The sequence below is a fragment of the Manduca sexta genome, chromosome 25 (genome assembly GCF_014839805.1).
Source record: "Manduca sexta isolate Smith_Timp_Sample1 chromosome 25, JHU_Msex_v1.0, whole genome shotgun sequence".
NCBI classification, from domain to species: Eukaryota; Metazoa; Arthropoda; class Insecta; order Lepidoptera; family Sphingidae; genus Manduca; species Manduca sexta.
The window spans coordinates 8984322-9002120 of NC_051139.1; the positions used below are offsets into that span (position 1 = coordinate 8984322).

The 17799-nt window shown below is 35.0% G+C and overlaps 1 protein-coding gene across 7 annotated transcripts in view; it reads left to right on the forward strand.

Moving 5' to 3' along the window:
• LOC115450822 (protein grainyhead) overlaps positions 1 to 17799 on the forward strand; it is a 125670-nt gene that overhangs the window by 78307 nt on the left and 29564 nt on the right. For 5 of the 7 annotated variants that reach the window (XM_030178971.2, XM_030179052.2, XM_037442628.1 and 2 more), the window contains 4 exons: positions 66 to 272; positions 9444 to 9606; positions 9973 to 10389; positions 13500 to 13657. In XM_030178971.2, the coding sequence (XP_030034831.1) occupies positions 66 to 272; positions 9444 to 9606; positions 9973 to 10389; positions 13500 to 13657 (945 nt within the window). The remainder of the gene's footprint in view (positions 1 to 65; positions 273 to 9443; positions 9607 to 9972; positions 10390 to 13499; positions 13658 to 17799) is intronic. The other 2 variants (XM_037442627.1, XM_037442629.1) reach the window with 2 other exon arrangements.

Sequence of the window (17799 nt, forward strand, 5' to 3'; positions counted from 1 at the left end):
TATTAGTGGCATAGGTGATGATAGTATGAAACGATGATTTATAAAATTATGTTTGTTGTTGACAGGCGACGCAAAGAGGTGATGGAAGTGAGCGGGGAGCCTTGGCGCGCGTACTACTCGAGCGCAACCGAGCACCCACTGAGCACGGCCACCACGGCGGTGTTGGGCGTAGACGATCAGCAGCCGCTCACCGAGTACTACAAGCTGCCGCCTCTAGCACAGGATGCTCACCTCACCTTGCACAAGGATGCTAAACTCGTCGATGTCTGGCCGTAAGTTCCTGGATACACTTGCATAAACAATCACATCATTATGGGCAATTGTTAGTGATTTCTAGAAATAACAAAGTTCTTTAAGCATTTCATATTATGTCATGACAATTAATGTAATATTAATTATGTGGCTAGTAGTTACATAGAATATGAATTGAGGCGTCAATATTTGTATTCAAAAAGCCTTTTAATACTTCTATATCCATAAAGGGTAATGGCAAGTAAAATTAATGACCCCTACATACTACGTCGGTAGGTATACACAGATCGTAATCGAATATGCAAATTGGATGTTCAGCATCGATATCAGACAATCAAGTGGAATCAAAAAATTGATCGCGGAAAATCAATCGTTGATTCTCACGGCCGTAGATCAAATCGAATGTTCGTGTATCGATGCAATTATCATTATAATCGCCGAATTTCGAGACGCGGTGAATACGGAATGAATTCGCGTAAAATTTATATGTAAACTATGATAATGTGCAATCTTTTTGTAGTGGAGTTTTTGTGTACGTCGGGATATCTGCAGGCGGGTTGTGTATCTGCAGTCTCACGGGCGAGTACACTGAGACAACGCGCCGCGTGGCTTCCGGCCCCAAGCAAAGGTGTAAGAATAACAAATAATAAAAATGTAAATGTTCCACTCAATAAATCATAGCTGCTCATTTGAATACCTATGCCGGGATTAACGAAATAACTGTTCGCGACTACACCCGACTCACGTCCCCTTGTATCTTTTTGCGCGCAGTTTTTTGACACTCATAATATTTTTCTACCGTATTCTATTCCTTCATGTTAGAATCATCTTAAGTCAACCGAATGTATTTTGAATTATCAAAGGTAATTTGAAAGGTATTTTGAATTGTTTAAATTATTTGTCACGTTTTTAATTAAATTTTGAGATAAAAGCTTATAATATTGTGAATGATTATTTAATAATACGATAAATTATAACGTGGTATATCATTAAACTAAGCAAATTCAAAGTCTACTTTGTACGGAGTATATCTTTTTGGAATCTAAGAAAATTAACATCACGATTCTTTCGAAACGTTTATGAATAATGTGGATAATGCATTTAACGCATTCCCATAGACCGGCACCCCGATCAAATTATACCAGCTCTTTGAGAGAGGTTGTTAACAGCATCCGCTGAATGGCGCACAGAAATGAGCAAACACCGTGACACATTTTCAACATAAGCAGTGCATAATGTTAACTTGACCCCTATACAAACCGTTTAAACTGTTACGAACTCTCATTGTGCTATAAATATTAGATAGAAACTTGTTTAGTCCGTGAAAAGGGAAATAATGTCTGTATACAATTAAATACGTATTTTAAATAAAAAAGTACCTGTGCAGTATATTTTTGATTTCAATTACAGAAAGTACGTTGACGTTGAAATTTTATATGTATAGGAGCATATTTTTTCCCTGTGTTATTACACGCGTTAGGACGTAATATGTAACAAAATATAAAATCATGCATATATACATTTACACATTTCATAAAGATAACCTACAAGAAACATATTAGAATTCTTTGAAGTAACACTAATGCCTTAAATTTGTTGGTTGTTAGAACAACAACCAATAATAGAGACAAGCTTTTAATAATTGATAGGATAGTGCTATTGCCACCAGTAAAAAAAACAGAATCCTTGTAGTTACAGAGATTATCGTGTATAAAAAACAAACACTTCAACTTTATAATATTAGTAGAGATTACTATTATCTTGATATAAAGACGAAAGCCTGTCCATTGCAATACTTAAAGAAGAACGTAGGATATGTTAGCCACCTACTTAATATAAGAAATAATTTAGAGTTTCTGCCATAAAATTTACATAATATTGTAACGGTATTAGGCCTCTTTATTTTATTTAATGGTTGAAATAAAAAATAACATGATAATGTTTTATTAAATGTACCGAATATAATTGTTTCATGATGTGTGCAACAAAACATAATATTACGTAGTTATAAATACCTTTCTTAGACCATTCAATAAATTTGTATTTTAATATTTAAATTTATTGCAAAAATAACACTAAACACTCCTCATATTAAACATAAGATAAGGAGAATCTCCATAAACAAAATTGAATACAATTTATTTAAAAGTGTTGCGCAAGTAGTTCCATAAGACTAAGTAATTTATAAAATGATAAGTAAACATAAATCTTTACAGAAATGAAATGTTTAATTATGATAGTTAATGTAATCTAGCGGAAACAGCTGCGCAGAGTCCAAAGGTACACTCAAAACCAGTACTTTTCTAATGATTTCCATTGACACTTGAAATAAATCAAGCTCTGCGAAATTGAACCTCGTGTTTCTGCCATATTTTATAACCGAAATTTGGTGTAAATTATTTAGAACCGATTAAATTCATGACTCTAGTTTGCATTAATTTTGCATTATTGGTGAAGCAAATCAAAACATCAACGTAAATAAACTGATCATGCAGGAAAGTTGGGATCGTTACAAGCAGTTTTGATGTTATTGAAATTAGAAAGAAGTAACTGTCTCATCGTGGTTATAACTACATATGGCTAAGGGTAGCTGGCAGAGAACATCAAACACAGCATATTAAAATACACTAGAACAATGTTTGGGGATGTCCCGTTACGATGTGCCCGTCAGTGTTTACTGGAGTGCATAAGTAGAAATACTGACAATAGACGGATGTGGATTGTGGATGGAAGCGGCTCACATTGACAAGGACGCCCAGGACTTGTCTCGACTCATTGTCGGCACGCGTCCCACGCGCCCCACGCGCCGCGCCGGTTCAACGCGCTGCTATTGCTCATTCATACATTCAAAATTATAACGAATACCGCGGCTCGCCCGCACCCATCCGCGCGTTTTGTGTCTTCGAACGCGTTTGTATGCTAATGTTAGGCGACAGTGCATCGTCAGGTATGACGCGCCGTATTTGTTGTCTAAATCGCTCGTATTATTTGAATTGAATGCTCGATAGATGAAATGAACTAGTTCCGTCTGTGTTCCTTGGTGATTAGTCTGCGTGGGCGCGAAGGTGTTTCGTAAATGTATTGCACAGTGCGCGGGCGCAACTCGCAGCTCACCTCCTCGCCGCAGGACCGTGGATATTACGGGTATTAAGTGGAAACGGCGGCTATAACCATTAATAGCTGTCGGAGGTTGTCGAATGTTAATGCTAAGATTAGCATAGAAATCTGCAGCGGGATACCTTCGAGGAGGGCCTCGCCCTCTTGACCCTGTGGCTGTTCGCACTTGCCACACTAACGGGAAGTTAGTTTCTCCACACTTGTGTAGTCGACTAAGTTTACGACGCAATCATACAAATTATCTAGATACTTAATTACTATTTAGGTAAACATCTATGCGTTTATATTTGAAATGTTTTCTTTAGGAGTAGCCCGTGGTGTATAACCATATATATAATATATGAAACGTGTTTATAATCAGATAAGTAAGATGTACGCATAACGTCAATATAATGTGAAATGATATGCAAACACAAATCTGCACGGCTGCATGCGCGTTGTAAAGCGTCATTAGCGAGCGAGCTCGGAGCTCGGCGCTACTCGCTGGTGTCGCAGTTGCTTCACAAAAACTAAGGGAGCTGGAACCGTGTGACCCATTTAGGAGTATAACCGGTTTCCTCTTGAAGATACGTCTGTATTGTTAATGGTATAGCAGTTAATACCATTGAATTCCCTTCGACGCGGACGACCCTCCTGCAAAGATAATGTATAAAAAGATAGAAATATCGTTATGTCCCCGCCGTCGTGGTCATCACGTAGCGAAATATGTAATCGGGGTTGACCATTCACTATTGACCACCCTTTATCATGCGTCTTTCCCATTGAAACGGCTTAAAGAAATCACATCATTGTCCTTAAAGTCCTGTGCGAAATAAGTTTCAGCTGTGCTTTATTATTTTTATTACAACCGTGAAGCGGCTATCGTTATGACGCTCGCTCGGCTAATTAGGTTTAGGGAATAGCCTAACGGGATATTAATCACTCGTAGTTATGCGTAATCGCGAGTATTAATGGCTTAGACAAATGGCGAAATCGTTTTCAATTAAAGTTTTTGATAATATATTAGTTCCGTGAGAAAAGTAGCAATAAACCTACATTTAGTCGAATGATATATTCAAATAGAATGGAATTACGCTGCTGGCATCCGTTGCAAGCGCCTCCTTAGTCTCGTTTTATCGAGCGATAGATTCGAATCTATTCGTCAGACGGTTGATAATAAAATGTCGCCGCCTCCGATTTTAATATTGACAGCGCTTTCTGTAACTCGTAAGTCGTGATCGAACACGACTCGGAACTGCTGTTGTCTTACTGCCTTACCAGTGTTATAGATTGTTTAATTTTTAGAAAGAGTATTGGTTGTCGTTTTAGTCTAGTGGCGTATTGAGATGAATTTAGGTTGTGAAAACAGTCAGGTCCTAGTTGTAAGGATAGGTTGTCTTATAGCATGATAAAGGAGTAATTCGGTTATCTATACTCGAATATTCTTTATACCAAAGAAATCGTAGCTTCGTTACTAAAGGTTTTTGGAGTGAAAACTACCTTTGTTATATATCTTGGTAGGAAGGTCTAATCATAAATCTTATCTATGATTGACTGTATTTTTAAACAATTTATTTCAGTCAAAAATGCTTTCATGTTTTTATAGGAACTTTTTATAGAGTTAGTTTTTAAGATTTGATAAAATATTCAATTTAAAAATTCCTACTTAGCTGAATACATCTTGATTTAAGTTTACCTTTTATAATCTTAAAAGGATGTAGTTTTCCAGATATTTCAACGCACGAAGTGAGTATAAGCAAGTAAACTTAGGAATTCACAATTATTATTCAACTGTGTGACAATTTGCAGTAGAAACATAACATTGTACCTCGTTATGTGGCTGCACATCGCAAGCCTAGCGAAATCCCGTTACAATTCTAAAATTATACAGACACTTATATTAAACGGACTATATTGGAAATGTAAAGCGAACTGATCAAGGATAGAAATCAATTTGAATATTTTTTATTCATTGTAGGAATTTGGATAAATGCATTGAATATATTCTCGGCAAGGAGCGAGGGTTCGCGCTGGGTCGCCCCAGGCGGCGCATTGTCAAGATCTCATCATGTGTGAAAGGGTGTTAAGTAAACATTGCAAATAATTATAATGGCAATTGCATCCGAGTAGTTCACCGATGTAGCTTTGATAAGAAAATTTATATTTGCATGTAAAATGTAACACAAAATATCTCTAGAGGTGTGCGTTTCTGTCTTTTATTCCGTTTACTGTTATGTTAATAGGATGCAACATGACACTGATATCAGATTAACAGTTCGGAAATCATTCGTCGCCTACCTGAGCCAGGGAAACAACTCTGTATTAACCGTTTTATTTTCTCGTAGTTTTGCATTAGTAACAATTTATGATAGGTACATGTTTAATATTATTTTTTTTTGTTAACAGATGTTTTTTTTTATGGTTGACACTTAAGTGCTTTGTTGTATGATTAAGTTTATGCCACGTGGTAATTAACAATTAAGTTTCTTTTTTAAATATTTACCATATAAATTGCTTATCTTGTTTATATAAAAATAGATGCATTCATTTTTTTAAAATATTTTACATTAAGAATTACGCTCTTGAAAACACGTTTTAACAGTAAATTGTCCTCTTGCATACGTTCTATATATTTAAAGGTAGCTAGAAACAGAGCCACAGGGCTCGAAGCGACCCAGCTGTCAGCACAGAGCGCTTTGTATCGTTTTTTATGCGGCAACAATGAACGACAAGCAAACATCGTATTGTGTCGAGTGCACATGAATAACGATATCCACGTCGATTCCACTGCGGCCCACCGAGCTAGGATTATCGCGAGTAATTCAATTTGCATGCTCTGCAAAAACATGGCTATTTGTGCCTTTCCAAAGTCAACACGACGAATTATAAATACAGTCGAATAATTTCTTAAAATTACAAATTCGTTCCACAGTCGCAGTGTGCGAGCGTTCTGTGCCAAAATCCATCGATATTTTCGACAGAATTTTACCACAAGAGCAATCTTATCGTATTTCACACTCGTCTGATTTCTCTTAACAAATCACGTGCGTAATTTGTAAAGAATGAGCAAAGCGAGAATTACAATCGGACACGGTCGGACAAGAGCGCGAATCGCGGGAGGTCGCATGTCGCGATCAATTCGGACGCATAAAATAGTGACGCGGGAACTGTTATCTAAAATAAACATCGCAGCAGCAATGAAACATGCCTTCAATTATCATAAATCGGCGCGCACTGACACTGTCTGACCAAACCGCGCCCCGTGCTACTTGCGAAGGTGGCGCATGGGGGCAGTGATCAATGAGTAAAACTATACAGGGTGTCCTAACAAAACAAACAACACATAATAATTTATTTTTGTTTCAATTCGATAAGAGGGATCGAATTGTATGTGGTATATATGTCAACCACGAAATAAAAGGAAAATCCTTCTGTAAGAAAAACATCAAACACATGTTTAATCGTGTTTTTTCTAAACTCAAGCTATATTATGTAAAACATTTCTTAATTTCTTTCAATGCCTAGTTTCATAATGGTTAAAAAGTGTAAAATATGATTGGAAATGATATGTATAAGGATTTCTTGTTTTGCTTCGGAACTCTTGATCTTCATGATACTAGATGGTTTAATTTTTTAAGGATTTGGAACAAAATATAATATAAAGTATAAATTGATAAATTTTACAAAATATTCATTCATGACATAAAATTGGCTCACAAGAGGATTTATATATATTGCTAACGCTAGAAATGAAACTGCGAAGGAAATTTTTACGTCACACTTTGCAGCAGTGCGAATCAGTCCATCTCATACCTAAATTGGGAAATTAGCATACCTAAATTAAAAAAACATGCACGTATGCACGTTTTTTTAAATAGTCAGACTTATTGGGACATGCAGTGAAGCTTTTGCGCTCATGGTATACGGGATCGATTAATGCATTTGTGGGTCTTTTATTTTAGTTTAGAATGATTATACTCTAATACTAAAAATGTCGATAATATGTTAATTTGTTTGAAGCCATTGTTCAATAAAAAATAGTGTATATTTCTTGGAATTGCTTTTCTCATTTCACTTTTAGAAGTTGACATAAAATCATATATTGTATAAACAGATTTAGTAGCATGCTTTATTATAATTAAAAAGAAAGTTTAAGTTCAGAAACGAATTTATAATAGCTTCAGTGGTTTTAAAGTACGTTTTACTTTAATTGAGTTTCCAACAGATGCCATAGTCATATAGTTTATTAGGGATAATGTTAATTTCTGTGCCTTGGTAGAAAAATACTTTAAACATGACAGCTTCCATGATCTGTGATACAATGAGCTGATAATAAATAAATATTTTAAAAGCGAAAGTAATTCTATCCGTTGCACTTTTACGGCTGAACCGTTAACTAATTTTGATAAAATTTGCCATGATGGTAATTAAAGGTCCTGAGAAGGACATAGGCTAGTTTTTGTCCCGAGAAAATATATTAAAAGCTCTCGGAAATACTTATTCACGCAGTAGCTGCGAGCATAAGGTTAAATAATTTTTAAAATTGGAATTAGGGCTTTAGAATTTATATGTATCATATTATATTATGTACTTATATGTAAAACGGTTGTGTCGAAACTTTATTGGCACATATTTTACTTATGTTGGCTATTCATATTATTCAGTTTAATATAAAATGATTTTAATTGCTAATTCGTGTTATTTTTGTCGTCTATATTAAAAAACAAACTTGTTAGAATAATATTTAAATAAAATAACTAATTTATCAAGAAATCAAATGTGAACCTGGCAATAAATTTTTAATTTCAGTTTACGTTAAGTTTACATAGATGGCGCCAATTACAATCATAATTATTATTAGTACTTATACAAAAGAAGATTATTATTTATTTATTACATTAAGTGTGTATTGAGAAAAATTCAAGACTATTCATCATATTATTTGAACTATTATAGTATAAAATGTCAAAAAACAAGTATTTTTGTTTTTTTTAGCGTTCCCTACCTTAAAAGGACTCCTTATAGGATTATTTTGTTGTCTATGACTGTTTGTCAGGGACCATTTTTTAAGGAACGAGTAGAGATATCTAGCATCTTTCAGCTATTAAAGAAATAGTTTTGTAAGTCAACACATTCAAAATATAATATAACCGGTTATGATTGCTAATTTTCGCATATTTTTCGATTTCATAAGAGTATCAAAACCTATAGGATAGACACACTTAGATACTTTATCTAAAAGTTTGTATGGAACCCACAGTGCGCGAGTCCAACTCGCACTTGTCCAGTATTTATGATAGAAAGAGCCAATTCCGACACTAGGCACTGCTATGATCGATTATAAAAATCTCTTTCACTCATAGAAACCTGCATTTTCACATATAACATTTGAAGATTTTTTTATAGTTCTATTTTTTTTAGTTCTATTTTTTTATTTAATTCAAGCAATTAAAAAAGCTCACTACATTATTGTTTGACTTACACTAGCTATAAACGGAAAGAGGCAAATATGTTTTTTTTTTATAGGTGATGGCTCTCTTATTTTGAAAGTCTCTCTGGAGGGGTGCATTTATATAATAACCGGGCATTATACAATTTACTATTTAAGTAATATTTTATATCTCAAAATGATGAGTACCCTGCATTGTAATAGAAAATTATGAGCGGTGTCGTTATCGGTATTTTGCCACTGTACCAGAGTCTACGTAGATTTAGCGCCAACCATTAAATGAGCGACCTGCCAGTTCCATTCGCTTGTATGAAATAATTTTATATTCTGTTATCATTATTTATATTATAGTTATAATTATTAACCTAAAAAAATCATGCTTTAAGTGCCTTAATAAACACATTGCGTAATAAATAAATTATTTTATAAGTCAGTTTTTATATACGTAAGTTAATATTTGTAGATACGGTTAGGTTGTTTATGTTGTTATTTGCAGAGTTTATGTCAATTTAAATATGTGTAGCACGCAGTGCGCGAATGATAGTATGAGGAGTTGGCGCGAACGCGCGCGACTCGAGTCGAGGCCGGGCGACCGAGTCGCGGCGCGCGCGCACCGTCGCCAATCAGACCTATCTCCCCTCCGCAGGGCCGGCGGAGCACTGAAGGCGGCCAATGGCGCGCACGGGGCGGAGCTGGGCGAACTGTCGGGCCTGCTCCACGCGGGCCTCGTGAAGCGCGAGCCCGAGGATCTCAGCCGCAAGGTGGTCGACGAGCCCGAGCCGCACGCGCTCAAGCCGCCGCGACACAAGGTGCGTCACACGTCCGCACGCCGCCGCCGTGCGCGCACGCACTCACACACTTACCTTACCGGTCACTCATGTATTATTTACCGCGGTTTGCGTACGATGCGCCGAGCACCGAGCTCGCGACGCACTAGCCGCGCCCGCCCGCGCCCTTTTCAGGCCGGTCAGCGCAGCCCGCCTGACTCGCACCGACACTGGACCACTGACGTTACTCGGGATTGCTCACATTCGTTATCGTGGATGTATTGACATCGAACCATCTTAGTGTACGTGAAGCTGTGAACTGTGTTCGGACGCGGCATGTACGCGTCGACGTTGCGGAGCGGACAATTGTCGTGGGAGAACGCGTGTAACAGACGCGTGTGTCCGCAGGTGGCGGTCGGCGAGCCCGGCGAAGCGGCATCGCCCTCACCGGTGCCCTCGCGGGCGTCTTCGGCCGGATCGCTTCTGCCAGACGCGGCCATGTACGCCGCTCAGATGTTTGCGCCGCCCGGCACCCCCAGTCCCACTCCTTATGGCGACCAGTATTCGCGACAGCCGGCCACCTTTGCCAGCGAGCCATATTACAGAGAGTACTTTGTCGGCGAAGGATATCAACAAAGAGCTGCACCGCCGTACGGAGACGGGGAATCTACATCGGCTTCCGCGTTCAGTGACAGATACGCGGCGCCTCGATATCATAGTAAAAGCGTTATCGCGGCTGCTGGATTGACAGTGGATTTGCCGTCACCGGACAGCGGCATCGGGGCGGATGCAGTGACTCCGCGAGACCACACCGCCGTGCAGCAGGTCGGTGGCTCGTCGAGGGCGCGGGCGGGCGGCAGCATCACTCACTTACACTTTACTACAACATTCACACTCACACTATACTTCCAATAGGACAACACATAACCATATCACTTCATTATTATAGTATTTTAATTCATAAACCATTTAATCGCTTCGTGGTTGCCAATGTTGACATCGCTAGACGGTATATACCATAACTAGGATTTTTTTAATTATATATTATGTATATGTCACGATAGGTACATTATTACATTCTGTTACAAAACTATAACGGCTTGATTTACTTGACCAATTTGTATTTGTTTTGTACCAATCACATCACCCGAATGCTTAAAATATTCACAAATGCCGAAGCCCACCCGCGCTCCAGATTCAGTCTTACATCATAAGTATTTTACTTTATCTGTGTGATTACTAAAATTGTTCTACATAAACATTGATAGAAATGCAATCAACCAAGTTTCAACGAACAGGTCACGGGCTATTGATGTCATTTCAGTAATGCTAATTAGATTCTGTTATACTTAAGTATATTCTGAATTTATTAATGTTACACAAAAGGTGGAGGATTGATTTATGAAGTAGGTGCCTACGAACATAATAACTGTGTGCCATTAAGTGCAACTACATTGATTCACAAACAATGGACTGGGCGCCATGCGAGACCTTCGACCGATTGTCTGCGAACACCTCGCATTTAACATGAATTTATGAGTTTACACATTAAAATAATAAATTGACATGATTGTGATCGGGTTTAGAGCTAAGTGGTTTTGAAGGACTTGTCAGTTCCAGGGCGTGGCGATCACGAGAATTCCACCTATTATGCCATTTAAATCAACCACTGCGGTGATCGGACATTAATAGATTCGCTTTTTGTTACCTCGGTACAACGGGTCTTGTTTCTCGTGCTACAATAAGCTTTTACGCCAATGTCAGTTACAGTCCTTTTGCTGATTACTTTTATAGAGTTCCCCGACAAATATGACACCGCCTGTCACCCAGAGCGTAGAGTTCCGGTTTATTTTGTAAATGTCATTTAACACACCTTAGTATCTCTACAAAGCTTAATTGTGCAACATTGCATATTCAGGACTTTTAGTAGATTATTTAATCAATGACTATGCTGGTTATTGCATTACATTGTATAAGGAGGCTGAACCTACTAATCGAATGGTCAGTGTTTCTTTCTCTTTATAAATATTTATTTTGTAAGAAAAATGATATTAGCCAAATAATCAATTAATATTGTGGTAAAATTAAAAAAAGAACCGCTCTACCTAAATCAATTACGGTAAAATTTGTTTTTTATGAATGTGAGAGTAGTTCTCAAAATTGATGTACGTAACGAAATATTGCTACGAAATTACTGTGTATTTCGTCTGTTTTTGTTTGTTTTAACGCATTCGGCATATCAAATAATATATAGATAGAATGGTTAAAACAAACAAAAAGAATTATTATAGATGTGACAGAAAAAATCGTAATAATATTTCGTAAATACTATTTCGTTTCGTGCCAAATGTAGCCAAAAATAAATATTAGCTTTATGACTCTATGAGAGTTACGCCAATCTCGACATTCATATTATTGTTTTTTAAGGTTATAGCTTAAGGTCCATTTTTCATACATTTTGTTTCACCTTTAATCTGGGTAACTAAACAAGTATTGACTAATTACTAATTTAATACGACGAAATTTTAAAGGCCGAAATATCCATGCATATTAATTATTTTTACGTTTTTCTTTCAACTGCGAGAACTAATCACTAACTAGACGTGAATTTAAATTCTTTACTTGTCAATACTTGATTAGTTACCCAGATTAAAGGTGAAACAAAATGTATGAAAAATTGACCTTAAGCTATAACCTTAAGTATTTCCAAAAAGGCTAATATCCCCCACGGCATGGTCATGCTTTAGCCAAACATAGATGTTTAAAGTTTCTTTCAATATGCGTAGAATCTGTATAACAAAACCATTGGGAAGAAAGCAAGGGCTTAAACTATTCTAACTGGTGGTGATCTTTTTTGTCAAAAGGAAATACAGGGGAAGTAAATTAGAATGAATTAAAATAAATGTCAAAATACTAAGTAGAGTCGTTGACGTAATTATAATGATATTTTAATGTGTAATAATTACCATAAATTAGTTGCAAATTAGACGTAATTTATGCGATATTGCGACGTATACTATACCTTAACGCTTATTGGTCGATCAATATTAACCATATGTAAGTATAATATTTTTGAGGAAAACATTTGAGTTAAAGTGGCTTTGAATACATTAATCAGTTTCCATAAGGTTTGAATGGCCTTGAAATATGTATGTAGATATAAATAAGTTCCTTATATAACCAATAGTAATTCTTAATAAGAACGAATTCCTTTTATTTTGAAAATTCACAACTAGATCACAAGTCAACAAATTCACCTATGTGACTATTTATTATATTTTATTTGAACTAAAATATTAAGTTACACTTAATGATACAATACATTTCAACGTAAAATAAAATAAGTAATTGTAAAATTTTAGTTATATATGAATGATTGGCCACAAATTGTTCCGACTAATAAGATCATATTGTATTGTGTGCTTTTATTTTGAATTTAGAATTTGACCACAAAGATTTTAGTGTCAGAATTCACAAAAAATAGAAGCCAAACTAACACAATCGAAATTGCTTAAACCGCATGTATGCAGTTACTAGTACAGAGCTAGTGTAAAAGTAGGTGTTAGATGAATGCGGCTATTCCTAGAACGCTTTTTTAAAACGATCTTAAATCCAATAAAAATAAAATATCGCTAGGTTACCAAAACAGAGGTTAAAAGACAAAATAAACTAAATATTTGCACTGTAATATCTAATTAGAAAACACTAAAGAACTTTAAAATCCAGTTGGAATGTCCTATTATTAACTTTTCTTGGTTTAATACAAATCATCCATCAGAATCAATGTAGTGTATGCAACGCACTGTGCGCAGTTTATTATGTTTGTATAAATAATATTATATACAATAAACCCTGTCGTTAAATCATTGGTTGAGCTACATGTAATTTTTTTAACATGTTTAGTAGGATTAAAATATAAATTATTGTCCGCGCAGTCGTTCGACTACACGGTAATCTGCCAGCAGCCCGGCGTCGGCGAAGACGGCCGGGGCACGCCGTCAGCGCACCACTCGCCCGCACAGGCGCCGCGCACGCGCCCCTGGCATGACTTCGGCAGGCAAAATGATGCCGACAAGATACAAATCGCTAAACTGTGAGTAATCGTTTTGCTGTGTATATGATCACTCTATTAAACTGATTACCGATTATAAAGCCAGTATTGTAGTTAAGATATAATTTCGTATCGATTTTATGAGCTCCAATTTTGAACCTTAAGGTGCTACCATAAATTTATTATACGTATGTACTGTAAGTCCTATGAGATAGGCATTAGAAAATTATCAATGGAGATAAAAATGTAGTAGGCAGCCAGTGTTACTCTATGATTTCTTTTTTAATAGCAATGAACGGTTAAGGCATCAACGTGAGGAAGTCGACATAATTAAACACTCGAAATAATATTATAGCTACAATTCATATTTTGATCGAGACAAGTTTTAAATGATCCCATATTTAAACTTTCATTTAATCAGAATTTCCTCCATGGCTATAATCAAAGTTATAAGAAAAAAATACCTAATAGGAACGTAAGTAATTATTTATAAGGCACGCTAAGTTAAAACTTCCGAGACTTTTCTGAAGGCCATTACAAATCAAGTTTTGTAGTGGTTTTAGGAATATTTCACATGATTCAAATTAGGCTTGTTTCCGTTTGGCCACTACAAGTTTGTAATCAAGTTTTCTTGCAATTCTTTTTCACACCTGTTAATATCCTACGGTTTAGTTCAAGTCAATTCATATTATATCTCTTAATTTGCCAGTTATTTTTTTGCCAGGATTTGCGTATTGAGTTCCTGTGCTCTGTTTTTAAATTGGGTAATCATAATATCTCTATTTACATTTGACTTAATAAATCTGTAAAATTATTTCTTCTCGGCAAATTTCTAAAAATACATATTTCTTAATATCCATACCTATAGCAGGTTTTCTCTTTATAGTCTCCGGATTCCGACCATTTAATTAAAATCCGAAGGAAATATGGTATTTAGAAACGGACAAAGTAAATAGTAGAGGCAATTTTATTGAAACGTTTACTTATATGCAGGTAATTTGTTGGTGTGAGTAGAGGCAACCATATTGACTGACCACTTGGCACCTTTCCGTACGACTGTTATAATGTGGCCCTTTCCAGGAAATATTATTTTGTGGCTGGTATTTGAACACTAGTCTTGCCTTATGCCATTGTAAACTATCACACATTTTACTAGAAAATAATATGTCTCTATATAGTAACGTTAACACTTTAATTGTATTAACTTTTGTAATTGACTTTAATTTGTTTAGATAACAGAAAGTTAATTTGAGATACTAACACAATTGTATAGAACCAGAATTTCTCATTTAAAGTGTTCATACTATTAGTTATATGTACGTGAGAAATGTTTTTGAAATTTTCTTTGAACAGGACTTAGGTACTTGATAGTATATTTCTACTGATTTTGCAAATGATGAAAATAAACATATACAATATTGCAGTAAACTTTTTTATAGTAAGTTCATTAACTATATATATTTTTGTAGATTCCAATTATTATCTAATCTAAATGAATTATAAAAACCGCAGATCAATTTACACTATGGGCAAGTTCTTTTGAAAAATAAGTTAATTCGAATTCCCATCGTGTGATGCGCCGTCGTTCGCCGGCAACGCTATTCAATTCCCTTATACTTGCCTCGCTTCAACGGGATAATTTTTTAAGAGGTGCTAAATGGTATTCCGTGAGGTTTAAATACACCAGTAAAAGTGGATGTAAATTAGTAATTTCCTAAACTGACAAGCTAATTTGCTTTTGAAAGCCTAATATGGCTTAATTGTTTTTACGTATTCCGACGAAATAGCAGTCATTAACTGTCAAAATAATTGCATTGAAAGCGATATTGATTGGTCGTTTGTAATCAATTTCACAAAAGGAATGAAATTTATGCATTTATAAATACCAGCATATAATTTTATTTGTATTTTAAAGATTATCTGGGATACATACGTAATATTACAATCGTATTAATTTGTCTTTGTATGAATTCTAAGTTATTATCTTGATTGAGGTGATAATTGGATTTACAGATGACATATTTTAAGTGAAACGGTTTAGAGGTCGTAATTAGAATGATTTCCTGCAACAATCTACAGAATTAGTATGTGCATTCCAAGCATAACTTATTGATATCTGAGTTACGTACTTATAAAAGTGTTACACTTCCAATGAATGTAGGGTTACTTCTTGCCAAATTTGAAGGTTTTATAGTTAAAAAAGTATATTTTGATATTAATGATAGATGCAGAGGCAACCTCGTTTTCTATAAGTAATAATTTCCGGTAAAACTAATATAGAATACTCTATACAATACAATAGTAATTTTATTATGTGAGCAAATTAAATAAAAATTCACGCTATATCAAGTCTTATTAAGATATTTTTTATAGTTTTGTGTATGTATGCAAATCTTCGACCAAGATTACTTTACGCCGAGATAACCACGAGTTATTTTATGTGTTTGTTTATTTAAATTTCCATGTCTATATCTTAGATATTTAAATACGAAATTCAATGCTTTTGACGCGTTGAAACTCATAAAATGGAAGTAGGTCGTACAAAAACATAACCACTGAAATGATTATAAACACGTAGGCGTGAGCTAATCTGTAAGTTTATTATTGGTTTCTCAATGAAATGTTACAAAATAATCAAATATCTGCTTTCAATTGAATTTATAAAATTTGTTTGTTACTTATAATTTTTATATGATCTATTTACCAATATCAGAATGTTGTAGTTATGTTTTGAAACATATTATGATGGCTTTAGATACTAGAGGTATATAAAAATCTACTAGATATTAAATTTACACCATATCAAATATACACTTGTTAGGATTGATAGGTTAATTAAAGTTGTAAAAAAATATACAACAACTAGTAATTATATAGTTGTGTAAGTAATTTTTTCTCAAAGTTTGTCAAGTTAGGCGAACTTGACTTGTTTTTAGTCGTAATTTGTTATAACATCAACTAATTTCCGCCTAAGTAGCGAAAAATATATTTTTAAATGTTACGTTTTTTACACAGATTATAATAATACTGATTGTAAAAAGTTATTTTTAGTAGCTCCTGGTTTCTAACATCGGATAGGATTTCGATTGGATAAGATGCAAAAATAGCAATTACACATTTTTTAAATAATATAGTCGTTAACCTAGCGATGTTATGCAACTAAATGTTGTAGCTTCTCGTATCAGTTACTGGGCCAATACAATAAAAGTCTCTCTGAATCATGGGTCTTAATTGAAAAGAAATGTCTGGCAAAATTAAATCGATCTTCCTTCTGGTGGTTTAGAACTCTGATACCCAAATACTTAAGCTTTAAAATATATATAATTCCACATTATTGTTTTATGGCGCCATATTCAAAGATAGGTATGTGTAAGATTATGTTCTAAAAGGATATAAACCCATAGTATGTAGGCATGGAAATATTTCAAGTTAATGACTCACGTTGATGCCGATACTTACCTAATTGGGCTTAACATTTATCAAGAGATAATTAGTTATTAGCGGGTACACTAAACTATTAGTTGTCTTTAACGTTACGTTAATAAGTCTGTTTTAATTCATTATTACCTGCAATAATAGAGTAGGTTTTCATTTGAATTTTTAATTGATGCACTTTTTCTTCCACGTCTAATACAATTAACAATAAATGAACAATACATGTCTTAATTGATATTCCTGACGAGATAACCTGATAATTATAAGAAAATATTTTGTTCAATTTTATAAGCGATATTAGTAGTAACGATATCATTAGTCCATTACTATCACAATTGAGTATTTGTATCTATTGATATATGTTAAAAATAATAACCTACATGGTTAAAATGTAATTGTATTCGGTTATCACCATGCCAATGACTTAACAACGTTGAATGATATAAGTATTTTTGTATTATAATAGACACGCTTGAGTAGTTGAACGTACTGGCGACTTGACAGACTTTTATCACACGTAGATACAAGCAATACATGTATAATTTATAGGGTGCACACTGCACAGTGTGCAGTATGAAAGTTATGTACATACCAGCTGGATATAGTCTAAACATGTTATCTACTTATTCGCGGCTTGACTGACATGCGTCGAATCATGCGCATTTCGCACGCCCCGTATTAAGTGACTATTAAATAATGAAAATATATTAATTTACACGCGCACATTTTGGACTGGATTCTAGTAATTA